Below are 20,731 nucleotides of genomic sequence, written 5' to 3' on the forward strand. Positions count from 1 at the left end.
TCTGCAGAGGCTGGCTGTCGGAATGAAGGGCCGTGGAGGCTCACCACGTAATCACACTTGGTTATGCTGCACGGATAACACATCCTCACAACAGGAAGGCTTCACACTGCGAAAAACAGCTTCATTTGTGGCGCTTATTTTAGAGCACAGAACAACTCGCCGAGGGATGGAAGAGGAACCCCATAAGGTAGGTAATTTAAAACTTGCCCAGACAGAGCTCTGGAGACACGCCACAGAAAGCTATCCTGTCGGATGACCCGCACAGGCTGTTTCCACTTCAATCACGATGATGACCTCACTTTTGTCAGAATGCAAAACCCAAATACAAGCACCTCGACGTTGCAGACTGTGCATCCGAGCAGCCGTGACCATAACGTCCTGCCAGGGGAGGAAGAGAACAGCATTAGCCTTTTAAATTATTGAAACCTCATTTCAAAATCGAACTCTTGAAAGCATTCATCTGAAGGGAAGAAGAAAAAGCGAAGCCACAAATGAATTAAGGTGCCACGCTCCGTTGCTCTTAAAAGGACACGGGATGAGGGCAGGGCTGGTGCTGACATTCAGCCAGGCCACCAGCTCATCGATCTCTTGTGCACCACCACGTCCCGCCGGCTGCTGGGCTCACGCTTCATTAGCACTTTGCTAAATGCTTCCTTCAGAGAGGGAACAGGGGAGCAAGGGGTGCCCCGAGGGGGCTGTACGATTCATCTGGGATCCAGAAAGCAGCACAGCCGGGAATCCCGTCTGCTACACGCAGGCATTCATACCCCAAACCGGAGAAGACGAGAGCAGCGTGAGGCCAGAGCAGAGCTGGCAGAGACACAACGGCAACTTTCTGGGCAAACCTCTCGGCAGCCCAGCTGGTGAGAAAACAAGGCTCCCTTGTAGTGGGAAAATGTCAGCGTTGCAAAGCCCGTTGTCCTTCTGCTGGGGAATGAAGCAGAGCCCCGTCGGCATTCTTCGAAAGCACGAGAGGGAAAGCAGAACAGCCAGCAGCTTTGTGGCCAGCGAGCAGGGAGCAGGCGCTGGAATTTGTGTCTGACTCAGAGCAGACAGATGCCCTCCACGCTCCGGGCAGTGAATACTTATTTACACAAAGTCAAACAGCTCTAAGGGAGATTAGGGTGGGGACAAACTCGGCAGCCTTGCTTTAGAGAAGCTGGATGGCAGGAGCTCAGGTCTGGATCTCGTCTCACCCACGTGGATGCCTAATCGTTAGAGACCGGGCAAAGCATCACTCAAATTCCATCCTGATCCAAAGTGCTGTCCAAAAAGATGTTTTGTTCTAACGGATAAATTTCCACTATGAATCAGAGCTAACAAAAAAAAAGAAGAAAGAAATCCGTTTTGCAGAGGAATTCCTGCTCTTGCTTGAACTATTTAATGTGGCAAATCGCATTTAGCAGCGAAAAAAGAAAATCTCAAGCGGCCACCCCTAACACGCAAAGCCAAAGAGACCTGCAGCTTCACTCCAGAGAACCAGAGATTTCTGCTTCCATTTGGAAGAGCAAGGAGCTTTCATTTCCCCAAAGTAGATGCCAGTAGCAGGCCCGTTACGCCTCAGTCTGAATGCATCCTTTCAATAAAAACTCAGTATTTCGCTCTGACTTTATGTAATTACATTTTCAAATCAAAAACCAGGACTTCCTGATATTGGTTGAATTTTCCCTTCCTGCATTCTTCTTCTAAAAAAAAAAAAAAAAAAAAAAAGCAGCCCAAACAGCAAGCAGAAGCCACTCTAGTTTCATATAGTATCTCATCTGGATTAGAGTTGCTTTTCCCAAGGGCTTTTTTTTGGGTGGGACCAATTTTACACATGGACCGAAAACATTTGATTTTTCTTTTTGCATAAACATCGGGTTCTTTTTTCCAAGCTTCCGAGCCTTGAAATCTCTCATTATTTTCAACCATTTCCCCAGGAAGGCTAGAAAATTCCTCCTGGAGCCAAGACACGCATGCTGTTCCTTAGCCCCAGCGCTCACAGACCTCAAGAAATGCGCAGGAATCGTGACGTCCCCCCTCAAACTGCTTCAGCTGGCAGGGCTGCTTCCGCCGCGGACCGTGAACAGCCTGTAACTGGAAGAGAGGCACTGCAGAGCCGCCGGCGGCGTGCTCTTCGTGCCAGCCCGCTGCCACCACAGATTGCAATTAACTGCTCCTGCTGGGATCTGTGGTCCCAGAGAAGGAACAGAGGCACTTTTGGGAAGGGGGAAAAGGTGGTGGCACCAGCAGGAGGTGGTTTTTTTTTTTAGAGAAGAGTTCCCTCCCTGCCTTCCGTTTGGAAGAGGTTGGAAAGGAAGAAGATGGAATGGTTGAAGCAGGTTGCAGAAAGGGCCCTGCCTTCAAATAATAATTTAGGTGCCCAACCTCCCTGTACAGTTGGAGAACCAACAGCATCTCCCAGGTGCTGTCTGTGCCAGGCTATCCAAAAGGAGGAGATGAGTCGACCATCTCTCTTCTGTGACTAGAGAACTAGCTTAACCCAACCGCACCTGGATCTTTCTCTGGTGGAAGTCAGGTGAGATGAAAAGCAGCCCGAAGCACTAAGCTTGCTGCTCATGGCTCCTCGAGGGATCTCCTGAAGGCTTATAATGACTTGCAAGACTTGAAAGCCAGGACAACACCCCAACATAGTTACGTTCAAAACCAGCATTTCCTTCAGTACAGGGCTGTGGGCACCCTTGGTCCTGTGAGGGAGTCACAGGGAGGGTGTGTAAGGACACGCCATATGGGGACTTTCCCCTTGACCCGCTTGGAGTAAACCCTACAGACCCATGACCCTACACAGACATAGTAAAGTCAGAGCCCACTTACCAGTTCTCACCATCGCTGTAGGAAATCTGAAAGCTCCCCGGAGAGCCTGCTGAAAGCTCAAGGAAACTCTTCCTGGTTTTATTACTGTCCAACAAACACATGGGAACCTCTGCTGAATACACCTGCTGAACCTGCTCAGCACACGCTGCTCAGTAAGTGACTGCCCAATTTGCAAAGTGAAGAGAGGAAGGAAAATACCGAGACCCAGAGATTAGAAAAGTACTCTAGAGGTCAGGCACGAAATCACTCCTGCGCCACTGGTATCTGTTATTTTGATGGTGAGATACACACACCGACTATTTATTGCTATGCAACAGCTTGGCTCACCTTTAGGAGGTGAATTTCCCAGCTGCATCTCCTGATGTTAATGCTTAAGGATTTCCATTGCTTAGCATGATCTGGGAGTAGATTTGGGATCCTGCAGTCATCTTGTTTCACTGCTCTCTTCAGCCCCATGCTTGCTGTGGGCCACAGTGTACCACAGGCTATTCCCTGAAGTCACCCAATGACAACATTTTATTAACACAGCAGACAGAATTTTGTCAGGAGAGAAAAGCAGGCAAAAATAAACAAAAAAAAAACAAAACCCTCACTTAACACTCTCAAAAACATCTTGCCTTTCTATAGCTATGTAACTGCAGTCTGTGGAGAGCACCAAGTGTTTCCAGAGGACAGATCAGCTCACCTAAACATGCCTTCCTCTCTGCTAGCCTTAAGAGCACTCACAGTCCCAGGATAGGGAAACTTGCAAGGACGTGAGCAACTAAGCACAGCAGCAGGCTCTTTAAATTGACTGATCACAGACTTAGGTCTTGCCTTCCAGTATCAGAGCCTCATCTTGGGGACAGAGGAGGACAATGTTCCTCTTCTGCTGCAGCCAGTGAAGCCCCAGATATTTTTAAGACTCAGCTGAGACACCGATAAACTGAAGAACTCCGAGAGGTGTGCAGGAAAAGGGAGACCCTATCAGCATGGAACAGCCTGGCAGCTAGCAAGGATTCTGGGTTGGTTAGGACGCCGAACAAACAAACACCAAGGTCGAAATAATAGTTAACAAAACCATTTCATTTTGCTTTTTTTTTAAAAAAAAAAAAAAAAAGAAATTACATATAGATTTCCATTGTAGATAATAGCAAGAAGTCCAGAAGTTTCCAGTGATGAAGCAGTTTTATTTCCGTAATTGCCTAAAGCAAGAATCAGCCTAAGCCACGCAACACCCGATCAATCAATCATGACAAACAGGGGAAAATTTCTATGGTGTTTATCCGTAGGACGGTCTGCGGGTTTGTGATGACTGAAAAAGAATGGAAAGAGAAAAAAAAAAAAAAAAGATCAGATGATAGCACAAAAAACTGTTACATACCTTTCAGAAGGCTTAGCTACATCAGTCTAAGGCATGCCAAGGCACGACAATGCCTAGGAGGGGGTATGCTGGCAGATAGTGTCATGTTGGCAGGACAGCTACATACCATCGGTATGGCACAAGGCAGAGCTCCTATGGGACTGTGTCAGATTGCTCAACGTTTTAGTGTCTGTTCTGCAAAAAGCAGTCATAATTTTTCTCCCTCTCAGTCATATCTGAGAAGGGGCAGTCGGCTGTTAATCAAAAAGCCTGCCACGTGATGCTGTTAAAGCTTGTTAGTATCTGTGATTAAATATCCAGTATTCAAGGCTTTGAAAGGAGAACAAAATTGCTTTTCTGCCCTGGAACTCTATTTTTTTTTTCCAGAAAGGTCTTTTCCAAAGCTATTCAACAAAGGGTGCTGGACAGAAGGAATAAAGTCACTGTGCTCTGAATGCAGCATGCACACCTCGGGCAGCAGGCTAGGAAAGAGGTGCTGTGCCATGAGGAGTCCTAGGGTATGTTGAACAAACCTCCCTCCCCAGGTATTGCCCCTATGCCGTGGTATGTTCCTCTCCCAGACCCAGCCACAGCACAGGAGGGAAGAAAGCTCTGTACTCTTTACATCTTACTTTTCTTCCTTTGATAATTGTGCCTTTTCCAGAAGCGCATGTTAATTTTTGGCCACGACTCCGTCTTTTCAATCACAGTAGCCTCCACACGGACGAGTTCTTTCCTTGAAAATAAAGGGAAAAAAAAAAGGTACCACCTTTCAATTATTTACATTCTCTGCCTGTCAGCGAGTAGGTTTCTGGGGAGAAAAATGACACCCAGGTACCACACCCTGCCTTACAAAGCGCAGATATGGAGGAACTACAAAGTCACCAGGGAAGGAGGAGGGAAATCTGTCAGGTTGCTGCCTTTGTGGTGCAAAAACAAAAGCCTTGAGGTGCTGTCCATGAATCAGCCAAGTGATGTGCTATTCTGCAGGGCAGTACCTCTCTGTCATGTGAGAGCTGAGACCAGAAACAGCCAAGAACGCAGCAGTAAGAGAATCCTGCAGGAACTTGTAGGATTACAGTAGGGTAAATTCTCCTGGCATGTTCACATGATCCTTCTACTTTGCTTAATGTACAGATTAAACATACACAGTCCCTTCTCCTGTGCTCTGCTGGTCAACACAGAATTCCTTCCTTCTGTACAGCATCCCAGACAGCTGGAATAAAATCTTCACACCTTTCTCACCTGATTAAGTTCTGGCAAAGGCTGAGCACAAACATTTGGCCCACGGTTTCTAGCAGGAAGCACAGCTAATTGGCTGCTGGAGCAAGTCACTTCTTCTCCCACATGGTTCTCTTCTGCCTCCTACTCTTGGTCGGCCCTGCTTGTTTACCCCAGATTGGAAGAGAGGACAGGGATTCACAGAGGATTTCACGCACAGCTTTCACTGCAACCAGGGGAGTTCAGGTTGAGTGGTGAGACCACTCAAAGACTCAAATTGTTTCTAAATCTCACTACCACACATGAGAATTCTCAGCAAGTAAACATACTTCCTCCCCTAGGATGGAGAAGAAGAGAAGAATACAGCCCACATTTCCTTCACACTTGACTGAAATCAGAGTAATTTGTCCCTCTGCATTAGCTTACTGACACACACAAATAAACACTTTCTGCCCGGCCATGGAATCTGCAGAGCACCAGGAGAAGTCCTGCTGAAGTTAGAAAAAAAGAGCACTGGGGATTCTAGCTGCCACTTGAAGAACACCGGAGGTGGAAAACAAGGGGATCTGAGGCATGTGCTGGAGGTCCAGCTACCTGTCTGCACAACGCCTCCTCTCTGAGAAGGTAAGAGCCTCCAGACAAGAGCTTTGGGAAGTTTATTTTCAATCAACAGCCACAGTGGAGAAGGAAGAGACACTCTTTCATGCGGCATCACTGCAAAATACCATTAAAAACTGATTAGCATGCTCACTTGGCTGCCAGAAACAGTTAAAGAACATTTTCTTGACAAACGACTCTGCATTTCAGGGGCAGAGGAGGGAAGCCCATCTTGCCTCACTGTTCCAACAAGGTCACTAAGAGGCCAAAGGCTTTGAGACATTTAGCATCTCTCTTAACATTTACCCTCTGGGGTGTCATATATATCAGAGGTTAAATCCTTAAGGGAGGAGAGAAAGACAGACAGAGGAAAAAAACTCATTAATTTACATTTACTGACTAGCCCCGAGGAAAATAGCCATAAGATTCTCTAGATTTTAAGAGACCACTGGGTGACCCTGACATCCCAGCTAAAGGGTGTTACCCAGATTCAATGACAGGACCAACAGCACTACTGAAATACACAGCAAGCACTGCAAGACTAGGAAAGAAACCAAAAAAACAGACTGCACTCCAGGGGGTGGCTGTGTTTTGCTACTCTGATTAGGGAGCTTTATTTTCTGGGTCTAACTTCTGTCCACTGAAGGCAAAGGGAAATCTAAACTCCCACTGACTTCTCACAGGCTTGGACGGTGAAGGCATGTAAGAAACTCACTAATGATGATCACATGGACAAACTGGACAGCAGCCAGGCCAGATAAAAGGAGCCAGTCACTGAAATCTCCGTGCTGCTCTCAAGAGAATCAGAGTTTGCAGCAGCACAGCCAAGCTGCCCCGGTACAGCTCTCACTGCCGGACCACACCAGCTGCCCTAAGCCTCGAGTAGCATTCAGCTGAGGGGAGAAACACTGACACATCTGCAGATAACCATCTACCCTGACGCTGCTTATGGACGTTGACTCGCTCTCCAGTAAATCTTTCAGGGTGTTGTTGAGCACAGCTCAGTATTAAGGCAGTAGCTTCACTCTGCAAGTCAAGGTTCAAGGGCCATGGGCCCTGGTGAGTTCCCCTCTCTGCTGGCCTAAACACCAAGACCTGCTGGCTGAAAGGCTGAAGCAGGGCAGAAGCCTGCTTGCTGGTGAAGTGCACATAAACATAAAAGTTCTCAGCAAAATAGAGCCCAAGAAAAAAAAATAAAAATCTTTATTGAGTGTTTTAGGTATGCCTGGAATGCCCATAAAAATAAGAAGGGGGGTCACACATTTCCCAGAGTCTGAGACAGTCGGGCTTGCTGCTTGCTCTCAGAAGGAAAACATTTAATGAAAAAGGACATCTCCCAGATATTAGCAGGAGGCCAGAAAGATTCATACTGAAACATCGGAGATCTACGTTGGACTGAAAGGTATTGTCAGTGAGCTGTGCAAGTGATCCAGGCCAACTACAGCCCTGATCCCTACAAAAAGGATCATAAATCTTAGAGGTTAACAACTTAACCCAAGTCTATGAGCCCTCTCTGTCCCTGCAGAAGGTAACTGAATCCTAGCCTGGCTGTCTGGAAGAGCCTAAGGCACTTTCTTGTTGCTACTGAAGCCATTTCAAAAACGGTCTGGTGGCAGGAGAAAAAGTAGGGATCATTAAAAGGAAAAAAAAAATCTCATCAGCTGTACTTTGTATAGAAACAAACACAACTTCTTGGCTCAGGGGCACCACTCGCTTCACTCGGTTCTAAAACAGATGAGAGGACTCAGCTGATGGTTTGCAATACAAACCTGCCCAAAGTTATGCTCACTTCCCATCACGGATTTAAGAAAGCACAATGATTTTTGCATTTTACAGCTAAACAAAGTACAACCACATACAGCTTGATACCCCTGTGCCAACTGACCAGACAGCAAGTTAACTTGAACCAAACCAAAACCCAAGATTCCGGAGTAGAAGCCAGCTAAAAGTTCCCAAAATAGCCTCTGCCACGCAGATATGTTTTGTTGCACTGTTTTTTGTTTTTTGTTTTTTTTTTTAAGGCTTTAGAGAAGTGTCATCTTGGGAGGTATCTGCTACAGAAAATTAAAACATGACCATCTGCCCAAAACAGGACAAGTTCCTACCCGTCTCCAAGTCAGAACAGAGAGTGCAGCTGTAACGAACTGTCTTACGCAGACGCTGGTGCAAGCACTCACTGATGTGTTTATTTTTAAAACAACAGAAAAACAAAAATGCCTTTGTTCGCATCCAAGCTCTTATCTCCCCTCCAACATGTTTGTGGTTTCGGCACAACAGGGAGCTATGTGAAAGAACTGCCTGCGACACATGGGGTTCTGCTTTCCCCTGCCTGTAGCAGAGAGCTGGGGAACCCACGGCTCACGGGGAGGACAGCATCTCCCCAGCAGCCCTTCGCTCTGCCTGGTCAGCCTCCTCCACGCACCCATCACCCTCTGCCAAAGTTACTGGAGTTCAGTCCAGTGCCGGCAGATGTGCAGCTTGGTCTGCCTCGAGCAACTGACAAGGCTTTCCGCATGCTCAGAGCACTTGCAGGAACCAAACAGATGGTTTGCTTCCTGTCCTGGAGCTCCTGGCTTTTGGGGCACTTGCCAAGTGCAGCACTCGGAGAGCTGTAACGAACCACTCCAGTGCCACCAGTTAAGAGAACCAGGTGAAGGACGGTGCTCCTATCCTGCCTGAGGTGCCATATCCCTGTCTGCAGAACGTAGGCTCTTATTTTAGTATCTGGAAGATGACATTTCTAGTCCTAAAAATGGTATTTCCCCTTCCTAAATTTTTTCCACGAGTCTAACAGTGTCTGGCAGTAATTCAAAGGCTCCCAAGGATCTGCTATTCCAGATCTCTTTGCAGCACTGCTCAAAGAGCTCCCAGCTTTTGTAATCCTGCCTAACACAGGGAACCTGAGGCAGGTACAACCAGCACAGCTAAAGTCACGTTATCAAATATGCAAACGTGTTATCAATACCTCTTAGATATGGATAACCTCAGGGTAACATAAAAAAAAAAAAAAAAAAAAAAAAAAACAAGCTCAGAAGCCAAACCCACCTGAAAACACATGGTATTTCTAACTCAAATCTACAAGCCACCAGGAAATATTTCTCAGATTTGCAAGCTCCTCCTCTTCTGGCCATCCTCTGCCAAAGTTGCTTCAATTCAAGCTAACACAAACACATGGGTTAGCCTGCAAGCAGACCACAGCCAGGGCTTCCAGATGCTTAAAGCACTTGCAAGCCACATTATCTTGACTTGTACTTTACCACTAAAACCTTCTGTTCTGGGGAAAACCACATACCATTGATGACTTTGCTTCCAGCCAGTGCTAAGAGCTGAAACAGCAACACCTAGTCCACATACCACTTCCTTCTGGTAAAGCAAAGGCTGAGGAACCAGATGTTCTGACAGTTTGTACAGCAAGTCCGACAGCATTAAGACAGAGCTGGGGCTGTGATTGCTGGAGTCATGTAACTAGGAGGAAAGGAAAACTGGGAACTCTTAAATTAAGATTAAGACCTGCTGAGTTAAGACATGGGTTAAAGGAAGTGGGTTTAAAAAAAAAAAAAACCAAAAAACAACACACAACAACTCAAATTATGAGATTAAGGGATGGGCAAGGATTTTTGGGTTATTCTAAGATGGCTATCGCTGCAATTATGGTTAGGGAGTAAAGATGCTGAAGAGCAAGATTTACTGCTAGTTTGTGCAAGGCTTTTACAATGAGGAAAAAGAACCAACCCAAGAGAGGTGAATATCCTACAGTTACCTTAGGAATTGGTACTGCTGCTCTATCCTGGCACTGAGGTAATGGGTGAGGTCAGCAGAGGCTGATGAGCCTATTTTATGGGTGATTCTTTCAAAACCCATGGGGCTGGGAAAAGACCTAGTGCTGATAAATTCATAAATTCATGTTTCTCTTTGGTTCAGAGGATAATTCTTGTGTGAGACCTCTTACCCTAGGAGCGGCCTTCCAATAAGCGTGAAATCATCAGCACCAACCAGCAAAACCTGTGGAAAATAACTTAATCAGACATGTCAGTGGTTCATTACCCCGGAATAAATGCAAACAACATTTTCCAGATTCTGCAGTCACAGTAAGGAAGCCAAAATGCTTAAAAATGTGTGTTTCAAACCTGACACTGTTACTACAGAGGAACAGTGGGAAAAGGCAGCTAACAGGCTAGAAACAGATTCATAAAACAGACAGTCTTCCAGGAGAACTTGATTCTACTAAAACATATTTTACAAGTATCTTTCACAGTGATCAGAACACACTGAACTTCTCTGTTCTGGCTCACCAACAGTTGTAAAAGCTATGAAAAGCAATACAGGGAAGAATAATATGCCTTTGCGTGGGATCTGAATGAATGGCAGCTACTAAAATCATTTCTTTATACCAATTGCAACATATCTACAGAAACCCTTTCATCATTCTCCTCCATGAGGCCCCAAGATGGGCAATAAAGAAATGAACATCTGGCGTGAATTCACCACCAAGGGACTAACCATTTTGTTTCAGGACATTTCAACCACCTGCCAAAGACACGGCTGAAAAAGTTGCCTCTAAACAGGAATTTCAAAGCAATGGATGAAGTAGAAAAACTGCCTATCTCTCCTTAACCACTTGCTTGGCTCTAACAACTAGGTATTAAGGCAAGCGAATCCCACTTCAGTCTTTCATTTAAGATTTGGATTAACGAGCCTCTACAAGCTCCTGCTAGTTAAGCATGGCTAAGGATAACGATATTGAATTGCATGTTGGCAATTTTCCCCTGCATGTACCATCCCTCCCTCCACCCAAGACACTCAGCACGATAAGGATCTCGCAAAGCATGGAGCGGTGACAGTTCCTCTGGGAGCACTGTCAAGTGTTTTGGGTGTTACAGTCTCAAGGTAAACACAATCTTCAGCTGCCGTCTCTAAAAACAACTGTAAATTTTCTCTTTTTTTTTGGATGTAGTGTAACAGAAACCTGTCTCCTAACAGAGTGTGGCACAACTCATTCCAGCCACATTTGACAGAAATCGCGTTAGTGATAACAGCTTAACTGAGGCTGGAACAAAACTAAGGCAAACAGCTGGAGTAAGAGCAGGAGATCCAACAGGAGCTCGTCAGGACTTTTCTAAAACTGTTTCTTGGTTTTGTCTCACAGAATGTTTGCATGCCATTTGCTCCAGCCCCACGCACAGCATGTGCGATCACAGGATCACAGGCACTGTGGACAAGGCACGTTACCTTTTCCATCCGGATTCGGTCTCCACACTCAGCCTCCAGCACGTTGTCCATCATAATCAAGTCTTCACTGGTTATTTTCCACTGCTTGCTGGCAAAGTGGACCACGGCAAAGAGCCTTCCGTACTGCCCTGCTGCGATCATATTGTTCACCTTTTGTACCACTTCTGTTGGCAAACATCAGGGAAGAAATCAGAGCAGAAAACCCAACAAGGTGTGAAGAGCCGATCAAAATTAATTCAGCCACACTGCTCTCCCCCTAAAACTGTTATCTTCTGGGAATCTCTAAGCAAGGCTCAACAGCGATGTTGTTTTCTACAGGGTGTGAACCATTCTTTCATAAAGGTATTTGCCTTTTAGTCACTGGGAAAAAAACATGCAGAAGTAAACACCTATGTGTATATTGTGCAGTCAATCCAAGGGTGTTCATTTCTCAGCTTGTACCTTGGGCATCCTAAAGGCACTGTATTCAAACACAAAGTGTTCCAGAAGACAGTGCTCCTCAACATACAACCTACATCTGGAAGGGAGCTATCCTCAATTCCCAAGTAATACTATGACTAGGACCCTAAACACTTTGTAAGGCACCCCAGAGCATCAGGCAGAGTCCTGCAAAGTATGCAGAAAAAAGGGCTCCAGGCATATTAACAAAGCCTGGCCTGAGAACTTGTACCTGCAGCAAATCAGGAGAGACTGCCAGAAAAGCTCTTCCTATACATGCACACACACCTAGAGCCAGTGCCAGGAGCAGCACAAATTCCAGGGACGAGGTCCTGCACAGCACATGCACTTAACTCAGTTTTCTGTGATCAGCTTCCTGTGCAGTGAAGCCAAAACCAAGTTTTATGGGAACATCAAAAGGTATTTCTTAATGAGTGCCATTCCCCTGCCAAATAGCAACCTTCCACTCTCTCTAGCTGTTCACAAAAAGAGTAAGTTTGCTATAACTGGAAAAGGTTTTCTTCATTGTCCTCAAAAGTGGCTGAATCTTTTTTTTCTTGGAATGTAAACACAACATAATGACCGTTTGGGACAGACAAGAATTTAGCAACCAAACCAAACCCAGCCCTTACAGGAACACTCTAAGTGTCCAAGTTTCAACTCAGCAGAAGCAAACTATTATAGGTAGAGGTGAAAATAGAAATGATTGTGCAAGACAGTAGTTACTGCAGTCCTCACTCAGATGAAGAGCTTAGCCTCTATGTTTCAGGAATTGCCATTTCAGAAAAAAAAGACCACTGTGTGCTCTTCTCTGACTCAGAGTGGTCCACTACCAAAAGTGCATAGAAAAGTACGATCCCCTTCTCTTTGTTACATCCCCAATGCACAATGGGATATGATAAATTTCTTCCGGCTCCAAATTGCTGATCCAGGTATATGAACAGTCTTGTAGCCAGCATTTCAAAACCAAAATTTCAAAGTGCTGACCTACAGTTTTCCCCTAGCCAGAAAAACACACGTAGTCATGCTCTAACAAAGGTTATTTCCTTTTCCAATTTCAACTTTTTACCCACAGGGCTCTCTCATCTTTTTGTAACAGAAAAAGGTACATGCTCTTCAATGTACTTGGGCTCTGAAGCTGCTGCTAACTCTTCCAAATATCCCTAGACAGGAAACATTGGTTGCTTGTACATTGTACGTTTGATTGTTAGTACGGCTTGTATCTTAGCACCATGTGGAGCGACCCTTCCTAAAATATCCATGGCTGTTTCCACAGACAGCAGGAGAATATAAGGCAGAATTCAAATGCTCTGGCTGTTGTATGTTTTGGATAAGCACAGCCAGGAGATAATGATGCAAGCTCATAAACAGTAGGAGGTTACGAGGCACGGAAATCACAATGGCCCCAAGGATCCCGTGTGAAGCAGTCAGAGGAACGTGGGACCCTGCTCACCACAGGGCGTCAGCAAATCAAACCGAGCAGTTTATGGTTCACTGCTGGGTCAAATCATGCTCTGGGACAGAACACTCATCCGTCACTTAAGCAATCCCAAGAGCACAGAGGAAATGAAAAGCAGGATAAAAAAGCCAGAGAGGGAACCTGGAGCAAGAGGCTCTCTCCAAAGCACATCACTTGCAGAGTTAACAACATATTCTAGCTATGCCATGGGAGACTATCTGCAAAAATACAGACACAGCTCTGCTTCTCTTCTGTCATTGTCTCCTCGTACAGTAACTACTCTCCTTCACTTCTTGGGTCTCTCCAGTCTAGAGCCTTTAGAGATGTCCTTTCAGGTGCCTTTCGTAGATGTCCCAGAGGCTAATGGAACAATACAGTAGAACAGCCTGTTAACAAACACAGCTCATTTCCTGCATAAAGCAGGCAACTGCTAATTGCCCACCACCACCATGGTAAGGGAAATTCACCCACTGGGGCTCATTATTCCCCAGTTCTGAGAACCATCCTGTGCCTGTGATGGCTTCCCTGCTACCACCTCTAAAACATTCTGGCTGACAACAGCCCCACCTGGGCAATACAAGGCTAGGCACATCTCTGTACTCAATTTTCACTTCACTTGCTGATTTGGGAGGCTGACTGCTCAGGAGTCAGCCTCCCAAAAAGGAGCCCAGGGGCTCCTTTCGGGAGGACCACTGGCTGCGTTCAACAGTCCTGACTAGATGTGAGGACAAGAATACATTCACCAAGCAGTGTCACTTACCACCTGCTCGTTGCCTTATGTCACACCTCTGCAGCTCCGTCGTGTGCCCACTACCCAACTGCTTATGCTGGCTCTAGCGTTCTGTTTTGTTTGCTACAAAATACCAACTCTTTGATGTGCCCACTATCCAACTGCTTGTGCTGGCTTTAGCATTTTGCTTTATCCACTAAAGGAAAAATAGTTGTTTCCTCCTGCCCAAAATGCATGTTTCACACTTTAGGTGGCAACACATCACATCAGGTAAGATTCCTTTGGCAGTGTTATGACCTGTCAGGCTGTCACGCACCAGAGAGGCTTCATGATCTACCCAACTCTCTAATACCAGCAGTTGGAGCACGAGGCCAGTGACACTAAAATATGCCAGAAAGAAGACAAAAATTAAAAGAACAAGTAGCTCGAATCATCCAAGACAGTGATTTGTGCTCACTCGGGCCACGAACAGCAGTAACAGAGCATTAGTCTTCACTTGGAGCCTTGAGACCTTTACCTGCATGATACTTTGCTTCTTCTGCTGGATCTGGCAGTTTCACTTCAGGCCACGGTGGTGAAGTTAGAGATGTTTTGGCAACAAGTCTGTGAACAATAAGATAAGATTCACCTGTAGCAAACAGATATTGCCAAGGAATGCAAACCACAAAGAGAGGAGGGAAGGTAAAGGAAACTGGAGATGGAGCAGAAAGTGGTTTTCCACTAGGGGAGCAGAAGTTGTGCAGGTGTGTTGATGACTTGTCAGTATGAAAGACTCACCCCAAAACACCCTCACACCAGAAGGCAATTTCCCACAGACTACATTTTACTTTGTAGCAGCTCACGAACAAAGTGAAGGTTTGTATTCAGGTCTTAAGCCTTATGGACAGAGGGCATCAGGCAACACAAAAGCAATGTTATTTCCCTAAGGCTTAATCCAATGGAGGACACTGGATATGGCAAAGTCCCCAGACCTTCCACAAGAAATGCTACAAAGGTGCTGAAGTTGCAGCCCAGCTCAGAAGACTGTTCACACACATGCAGAAAACACTTGGCCTCATTTCTGAGTTCAGCCTGCAAACTCCCTGTCACACACAGTCACTGCACCCAGGGCTTAATGTCATTCAGGTCCACCATGAATGGCAGCAAGCTTTAAGTAAAAGCAATAAATGTCTCAGTTGCTGGTTTGTTTTACACCAATCTATCATTAAATTCAGTATGGGGGAAATGGATTTTAGTTTTACTTTCCATTTCACAATGTTATTTGAAATAGTGTGAAACAAACAAAGAGTTCAGAAAGAAACTGACTGAATATTAACTCAGAATTCACCTAAGCTGGGTTATTGCTTGTCCCTGGTGTTCAGACATCTACAGATAGATGCGCTAGTGATGATTAAGCTCAGGGACCACCAGTTACTTCCCACTGCCTCGTTTCTACAGACTGGGATTTTATCACAAACTCCAGCAGGATCAGACCTATCCAAAGCCTTGCTTGCACTTGAGTTTTAGACAAAAGGCACTTAAGCTTTCCTAGGTATATATGTACAAATTACCTCCACCACAGCTGACAGGCTGAACACGTAAATGCTCCTCATCCCACTTCAGTACCAAGCACAAAGCCCTGCTGTTATCCAGTAGCAGAGAGTATCCGGGAGGAGGCAACTTGCCTTTGACAGGGAGAAAGGGCTAATGAGCATCCTTAAATCAGCCTCGAGCGCTACACAGAAATGACTCATGCATCCTTTTTTCCTCTATTTGTAATGCTCTTCTGTTAAATAGTTTTGAGAGGGTCTTAAGACCACAGCTGGGTTCTATACAGGAGAGTTATGAGGCTGCTCTTCCTTTGTCGCTTTCAGCTGTGTACCCTGAATGGCTTCTCCCACCCCAGGTGCAATTCAGCATTCAATACAACAAACATTTAGCCCAAAAGCCTCTTCTGTGCTATCATGATGTCTGTCAACAACCTATATCACGCTGGGGAGGGACTAGCAGAGGGTTCTAACAAGACTTCTTAGACCCATGCCTGACTTGGTTCAGGTGGACCACAGAAGTGAGAGGGAGCATGTGCTGTCTCAAATCCAGCCAGCCAAGCAAAAATTTTACTTCTCAACATACTTTGCTAAAAGATGCATATTAAATCTTTTATTTTATTATTATTATTTTTTAACACATTATCTTCCACTGTTGTTACTAAAAAATAGCTTTAATAACATCTCTTTTCAAAACACTCTGCAACCATACTGCTAAGACAAGAACCTCACAATTTCAAGACTTCACTTTTGTCCCTGAAAGCCTTCCTGGGGATCACCCAGGGGAGTCCTGAGACATGACCCTTTTAGGATCTTTCAGCAATACCACAATTAAGGGATCAATCACAGCTCAAGCCGCCCCAGCAAGAGATCTTACTTAGAGCCTGCTCTACTTTCTGCACCTGCCTGTTGCTCTTTTACTTACTGAAAATGGTTTATGTCTGTCACAGCATGAGACACCTCCAGTTTAGAGAATAAACTGGGAGCTTGAAAGCAAGCAGGCCATGGCATTGACACAGAATTTAAGACTGAAAACAGCCAGGGGTATTTCAGCTAGCAGCCAGCAACACATTCCCACTAGCTGTCATTCTGGATTCTTTCTGCTTTCCTCAAGATTATCACTGGGAGGGATCCCCTGTCTGAAAACTGAACTAATTCTTCGCTGCCTCAAGCCCTGTACCATCAGTACCGCAAGTATTCGTGTGCATATGCTGCCTTTCTCAACAGCAGCGCAGGTAGCACTAAATCATGAGAACCCTGTTTAAAATGTCAGAGCTGAACAACAATTAACTCTGCTCCAATGTGCCACAGGGTGTTAATTGAAAAATAAAATGCTACATGAAACTCACAGCGTCAGTGAGAGCAGAAAAAAATGCGAATAGCCCTTGCTTGCAATTAGTTGTTTTCCAAGATCTCTAGGACAAGGAGCAGCAAGGAGGAGCACCAGAGGCAACTGTTTACTTCTCTGCATTAGAGCCAGTTCCAAAAACTATTGATTTGTTCCCAAAGAAACACTGGAGAGAAAAGCATCGCTCTAACCAGGGACAGCACTTTGCACATGCAGTGCTTTCATCAGAACCATGGCATACACCTCAGTGGGCAGGGAAAGGAGGCATGATGCCAATACAGCTACATTTACAGATTATCCTGAGAGGTGCCAAATGCCTTTACTCAGAACAGGACACACAGCTGAAAGGCACCAGATTATAGTTCTTTTTTAGGCAAGGACCTACGATACCATGGAGCCAATCTCAGATTTAGTCAGTGGCAGGAAGATTCACCCTGAATTTCATTGAGATGATCAGAGAGCTCCTGGTTTCTGTAATTTGAAGAGAAAGGTGTTGCTCAGTAAATACCATCTCCAACACAAATGGAAAGCTGGGAATTTCCTGTGGGCTGACATCCGCACTTTCTATATAAAAAATTGCTAGTCCCAAGGCTTTGTGGGTTTGTTGCAGAGTTTAGTAATAACATTGTATGCTGTGTCACAGAGGCAGAGATCCAAACTGTGTTCCCACACGCTGAGGGCCAGTGGGAAGAGACCACCCCCTGCACTCTTTATCAGGGCAGAGTGAATGGCAATGAATCGTGTCATTTCTCTGAAATGCTGCTTACATGATTTCTTTATTTCTGCAGTGTCCCCTTCTGGTTAAAGCAAGAAGCAGCACAGCCTGCAGCTCTATCCAGGTATTTTGATCCCAGCAGAAGAAATAAAATAAAGATACAAACAAGCAGTTCTAAAAGCGCTGAAATTAATGAAGCCTAAAGTTTTCTGGCTTGGTATCTTACAGAAACTTCTTTTAATTACAATTCATAAAGAGTGCAGTGCAAGTTCAAAATTTATCAGATACTGAAAAGACTGGCCAGGAGATAAACCTTGCCTGAGTAATAGACCACCTGTACCAAAAAAGATGAGTGTCAGCTGAGGAGCCTGCTTCAGCTAAGGAGTCTGCAATGCCCTGACTTGAGCAGCTTCTCTGCTGTTTACTATGGACTAAGCTACACTACAGCCCTTTGCTAAATGGAGGATTTAGTTACCTGTCTCTCTACTCAGCTGCTTAATTTCACGAATCAATAGAACTGGCCTTCCAGCAAAGATGACTGAGGGTAGGCAGAGTGTCTAAATCTTTTCAGGAAGTGACAGACTGACAATGGGATCTGAATAGTCTCTCTTTCAAAGGAAAAATAAGCTGCCCCTCAGCCCTTCCTGCCCCATCTCCCCACTCTCCCACAGAGGGTCAGAATTTCAGGGGGCAAAAATCCAAGCACAGAGTCATTTGACATTACCCTTCCTGCGCTGCCGTGCTCTGGGAACTCCGGTGCCGAACTGCAGATGAAAACAAGAAAGCTGAAAAGAAGAGAGAGAAAAAGAATTAAAAACAAGCAGCAACTGTTGGATTTTTAGGCCTCAGTGAGAAACAGCAGAGGAACATCATAGGCAACATCACAGTGCTGGTACCATTTTCTGCCTGTAAAAGCTTTCTTCAGTTTTATCACAACAAACAAAGATAGATGAAAGGAAAAAGGAAATAAACAAATGACTTGTCAGTTGTGTGCAGCATTGTATGAGAGCAGGGGAAAGGCCTCCTCCTGCAAGTGACACGTCCAGCTGGACACAATTTCACAGAGACACACTCTGAGCACTCCACCTCTTTTAAAGAGTTTCACACTGGGACCGAAAGGCACAGGGGAGCAGGTGGTCTGAACCCTGCACTGCACTCCCTTAATTCTGAGCACTGACTGGTGTTGCTGAAAGGATCCTTCCTGGCCCCCTCAGCCCCGAAAACATGGAGAGAAACTGTTGCATGGCATTTATCAGGCAATTCTCAGCAACTCTTACTGAGCCTTAGAAAGTTTCCATCCAAAAACACGCTGGAGGCGTTCTGCCAGGAGCTCACTAGCCACGTGGCCTCCATGCAGATGCCACAACACTGAGGGAAACCTGGAAGGTGCGACAGGTTTGGGTTTACTGCTCCCACACCTGGATTTTCACTGTCCCAGACAGGCTTCTTATTCCAGAAAGGAATGAGCGAGCTATGGAAGTAAGAATAACAGGAGATGAGTTTAAGATGTATTCATGCTTTTCAGAGCTATGTATATATGAGTTAATACCGTTCACATAAACAGTGAAGTTGGTGCTGTTGTCAGAACACAAATATTGAAAGAATTAGTGATTTAACACAACTTAAGTTGCACTTTAAGTGCAGCTTCTGCATTTTTGGAAAGGAGATCGACTTGCCTACACCCTGTTAATTCACAAAAAGAGATGGAGGCCTAGAAACACAGACTCAGGGTCTCGTCCCCATGTCACCTCGGGGGTAACAACACGCTTTTTGGCACAATGTGTTTAATTAAATGCAACACCAGCCCATGCACACTCTGCGGGAACATCAGCTTTCTCACCCCAAAGCCAACACACGCATGGCAGAGGGGCTTGGGCAGACCTCTTAAATCCAAACGCACGTGGTCCCGCGAGCAAAGGCAGCATTTAATAAGGTTATTAAATTCGCGAGCACACGAATAACCCGAGACAACAACCCTTCACAGGAGGAGGGCACCAGCAGCCCACCGCACAACCCCTATATACCAAACCCCCCCACCTGCCTACAAACCCGCCCCGGCTCCTCCTTCCCACCCCTCAGCCGAGCACCCCCGGGGGGCAGCAGCCGCCCTGCGAAGGGTCGAGAAGCCGGGATCTCCCTTCGACCGACCCCGTCCCCGTTGCCCCTCACCTGCCGCCCTCCTCCGGGCAGCGGCCGCCGCCGCCATCTCGCTGCCCCCCCCCCCCCGGCTCCTGCCCCGGTAGCGGAAGGGGCGGGCGCGGAGCCATGATGGCGGCGGCCGCGGTGGAGGCGGCGGCGGAGCGGCAGCTGGAGCTGCTGCGGGACGAGCGGGAGGCAGAGCTCGCCGAGAGCAGGTAGCACCGGCCCCATCGCTGGTCCCCGAGCCCTGCCGTCGCTCGTGGGGAATCTCTGCTGGGATCGGCCCTATAGGGTCTGCTGGCAGCCCTAGGGAAGACTCGCCCCCGTAGGAAACCGAGCTGGGATCACCCTTATAGGGTCTGTTGGCAGCCCTACAAAACCCTCTTGAGCCGTCCATATAGGGGACCGAGGTGGTGTCACCCGTGTAAGGTCTGCTGGCACCTCTAGGAGACTCTCTTGACTCGTCCATATATGAAACCAAGCTGGAGTCACCCCTACAGGGTCTCTGGCACCCATGGGGATCCCTGCCAGACTTACCTCTGTAGGACTTGCTGCCACATATAGGAAACCCTGCTGGCTCCTATAGGGTCTCATCTCCTGTGGGAAACCTGGCTGGCAGCGGTCTTACAGACACTTATAGGAAATGCTGCTGTACTCACTATGTATAGCACTCTCAATGGGAAACCCTGCTACAATCACCCTGTAGCACCTGCTCTCACATGGAGGATTCTCCCATACCACTAGCTCACTCCTATAGATCCCTGTTAGACTCACGCTGTAGGGCTTGCTGTCATCTATAGGATCAAAGCTTGCTCCAGCACCATTTTGGGGATGCTCTTCTCTTCCCCAGACCCTAGCAGCTGCTGGGACCCCGCAGTCCCATGGTCCCCACGCTGCTCTGCCCAGATGCTTAAAATTCACTGCACAGTGAAACAAGTTAGGATACTAAAGGGGATAAACTTGCAGGATTTTATTTTGCATCAATCAGGACAAAAATAAAGAACCCACCAAGGCCCCCAAGCAAGACTGTGGGGTGAACCCTGCTGCTGTGGCAGGCATTGGGCCCAAAGGACAGCAGGCTGCAAAACTGCAGCCCATATTTTATGTCTTAGTTGCTTGTAGCCTGCATGTCAGCACAAGATATCCACTCATTTTCCCTGTACAGCTGCACAT

At 46.3% G+C, this 20,731-nt stretch overlaps 2 protein-coding genes across 4 annotated transcripts in view; one reads left to right on the plus strand and one right to left on the minus strand.

Moving 5' to 3' along the window:
• Positions 1 to 3,962: 3,962 nt before the first annotated feature.
• Positions 3,963 to 19,698, minus strand: MRPL21 (mitochondrial ribosomal protein L21). 3 transcript variants are annotated; one of them, XM_027459170.3, is made up of 7 exons: positions 19,589 to 19,698; positions 18,144 to 18,204; positions 14,348 to 14,433; positions 11,204 to 11,367; positions 9,924 to 9,976; positions 4,789 to 4,892; positions 3,963 to 4,108 (listed from the first exon to the last, which is right to left on the minus strand). In XM_027459170.3, exons 1-7 carry the CDS (start codon positions 19,623 to 19,625, stop codon positions 4,044 to 4,046), a joined length of 570 nt encoding a protein of 189 aa, XP_027314971.2. In that variant the 5' UTR covers positions 19,626 to 19,698; the 3' UTR covers positions 3,963 to 4,043. The 3 variants fall into 3 exon arrangements, with proteins under 3 accessions (XP_027314971.2, XP_071894770.1, XP_012964844.2); XM_072038669.1 differs by lacking the exon at positions 19,589 to 19,698 and adding an exon at positions 18,697 to 18,787; XM_013109390.5 differs by lacking the exons at positions 18,144 to 18,204; positions 19,589 to 19,698 and adding an exon at positions 15,381 to 15,521.
• Positions 19,640 to 20,731, plus strand: part of IGHMBP2 (immunoglobulin mu DNA binding protein 2) — a 41,597-nt gene continuing 40,505 nt past the window's right edge. The window contains exon 1 of the mRNA XM_027459156.3: positions 19,640 to 19,773. Within this exon, the coding sequence (XP_027314957.3) occupies positions 19,685 to 19,773 (89 nt within the window). The 5' untranslated portion in view covers positions 19,640 to 19,684. The remainder of the gene's footprint in view (positions 19,774 to 20,731) is intronic.

This window comes from Anas platyrhynchos, chromosome 5 (genome assembly GCF_047663525.1).
Source record: "Anas platyrhynchos isolate ZD024472 breed Pekin duck chromosome 5, IASCAAS_PekinDuck_T2T, whole genome shotgun sequence".
NCBI classification, from domain to species: domain Eukaryota; kingdom Metazoa; phylum Chordata; class Aves; order Anseriformes; family Anatidae; genus Anas; species Anas platyrhynchos.

Excerpts from the sequence above, each read along its gene's own strand:
- MRPL21 (XM_072038669.1), bottom strand. The coding sequence starts at position 18,772 with ATGGAGGCCACGTGGCTAGTGAGCTCCTGGCAGAACGCCTCCAGCGTG. Across the intron at positions 14,434-18,143 it reads AGCACGGCAGCGCAGGAAGG|ACTTGTTGCCAAAACATCTC; the intron begins GTAATGTCAAAT and ends TATTGTTCACAG. Across the intron at positions 4,109-4,788 it reads CAATTATCAAAGGAAGAAAA|TCATCACAAACCCGCAGACC; the intron begins GTAAGATGTAAA and ends ATTCTTTTTCAG.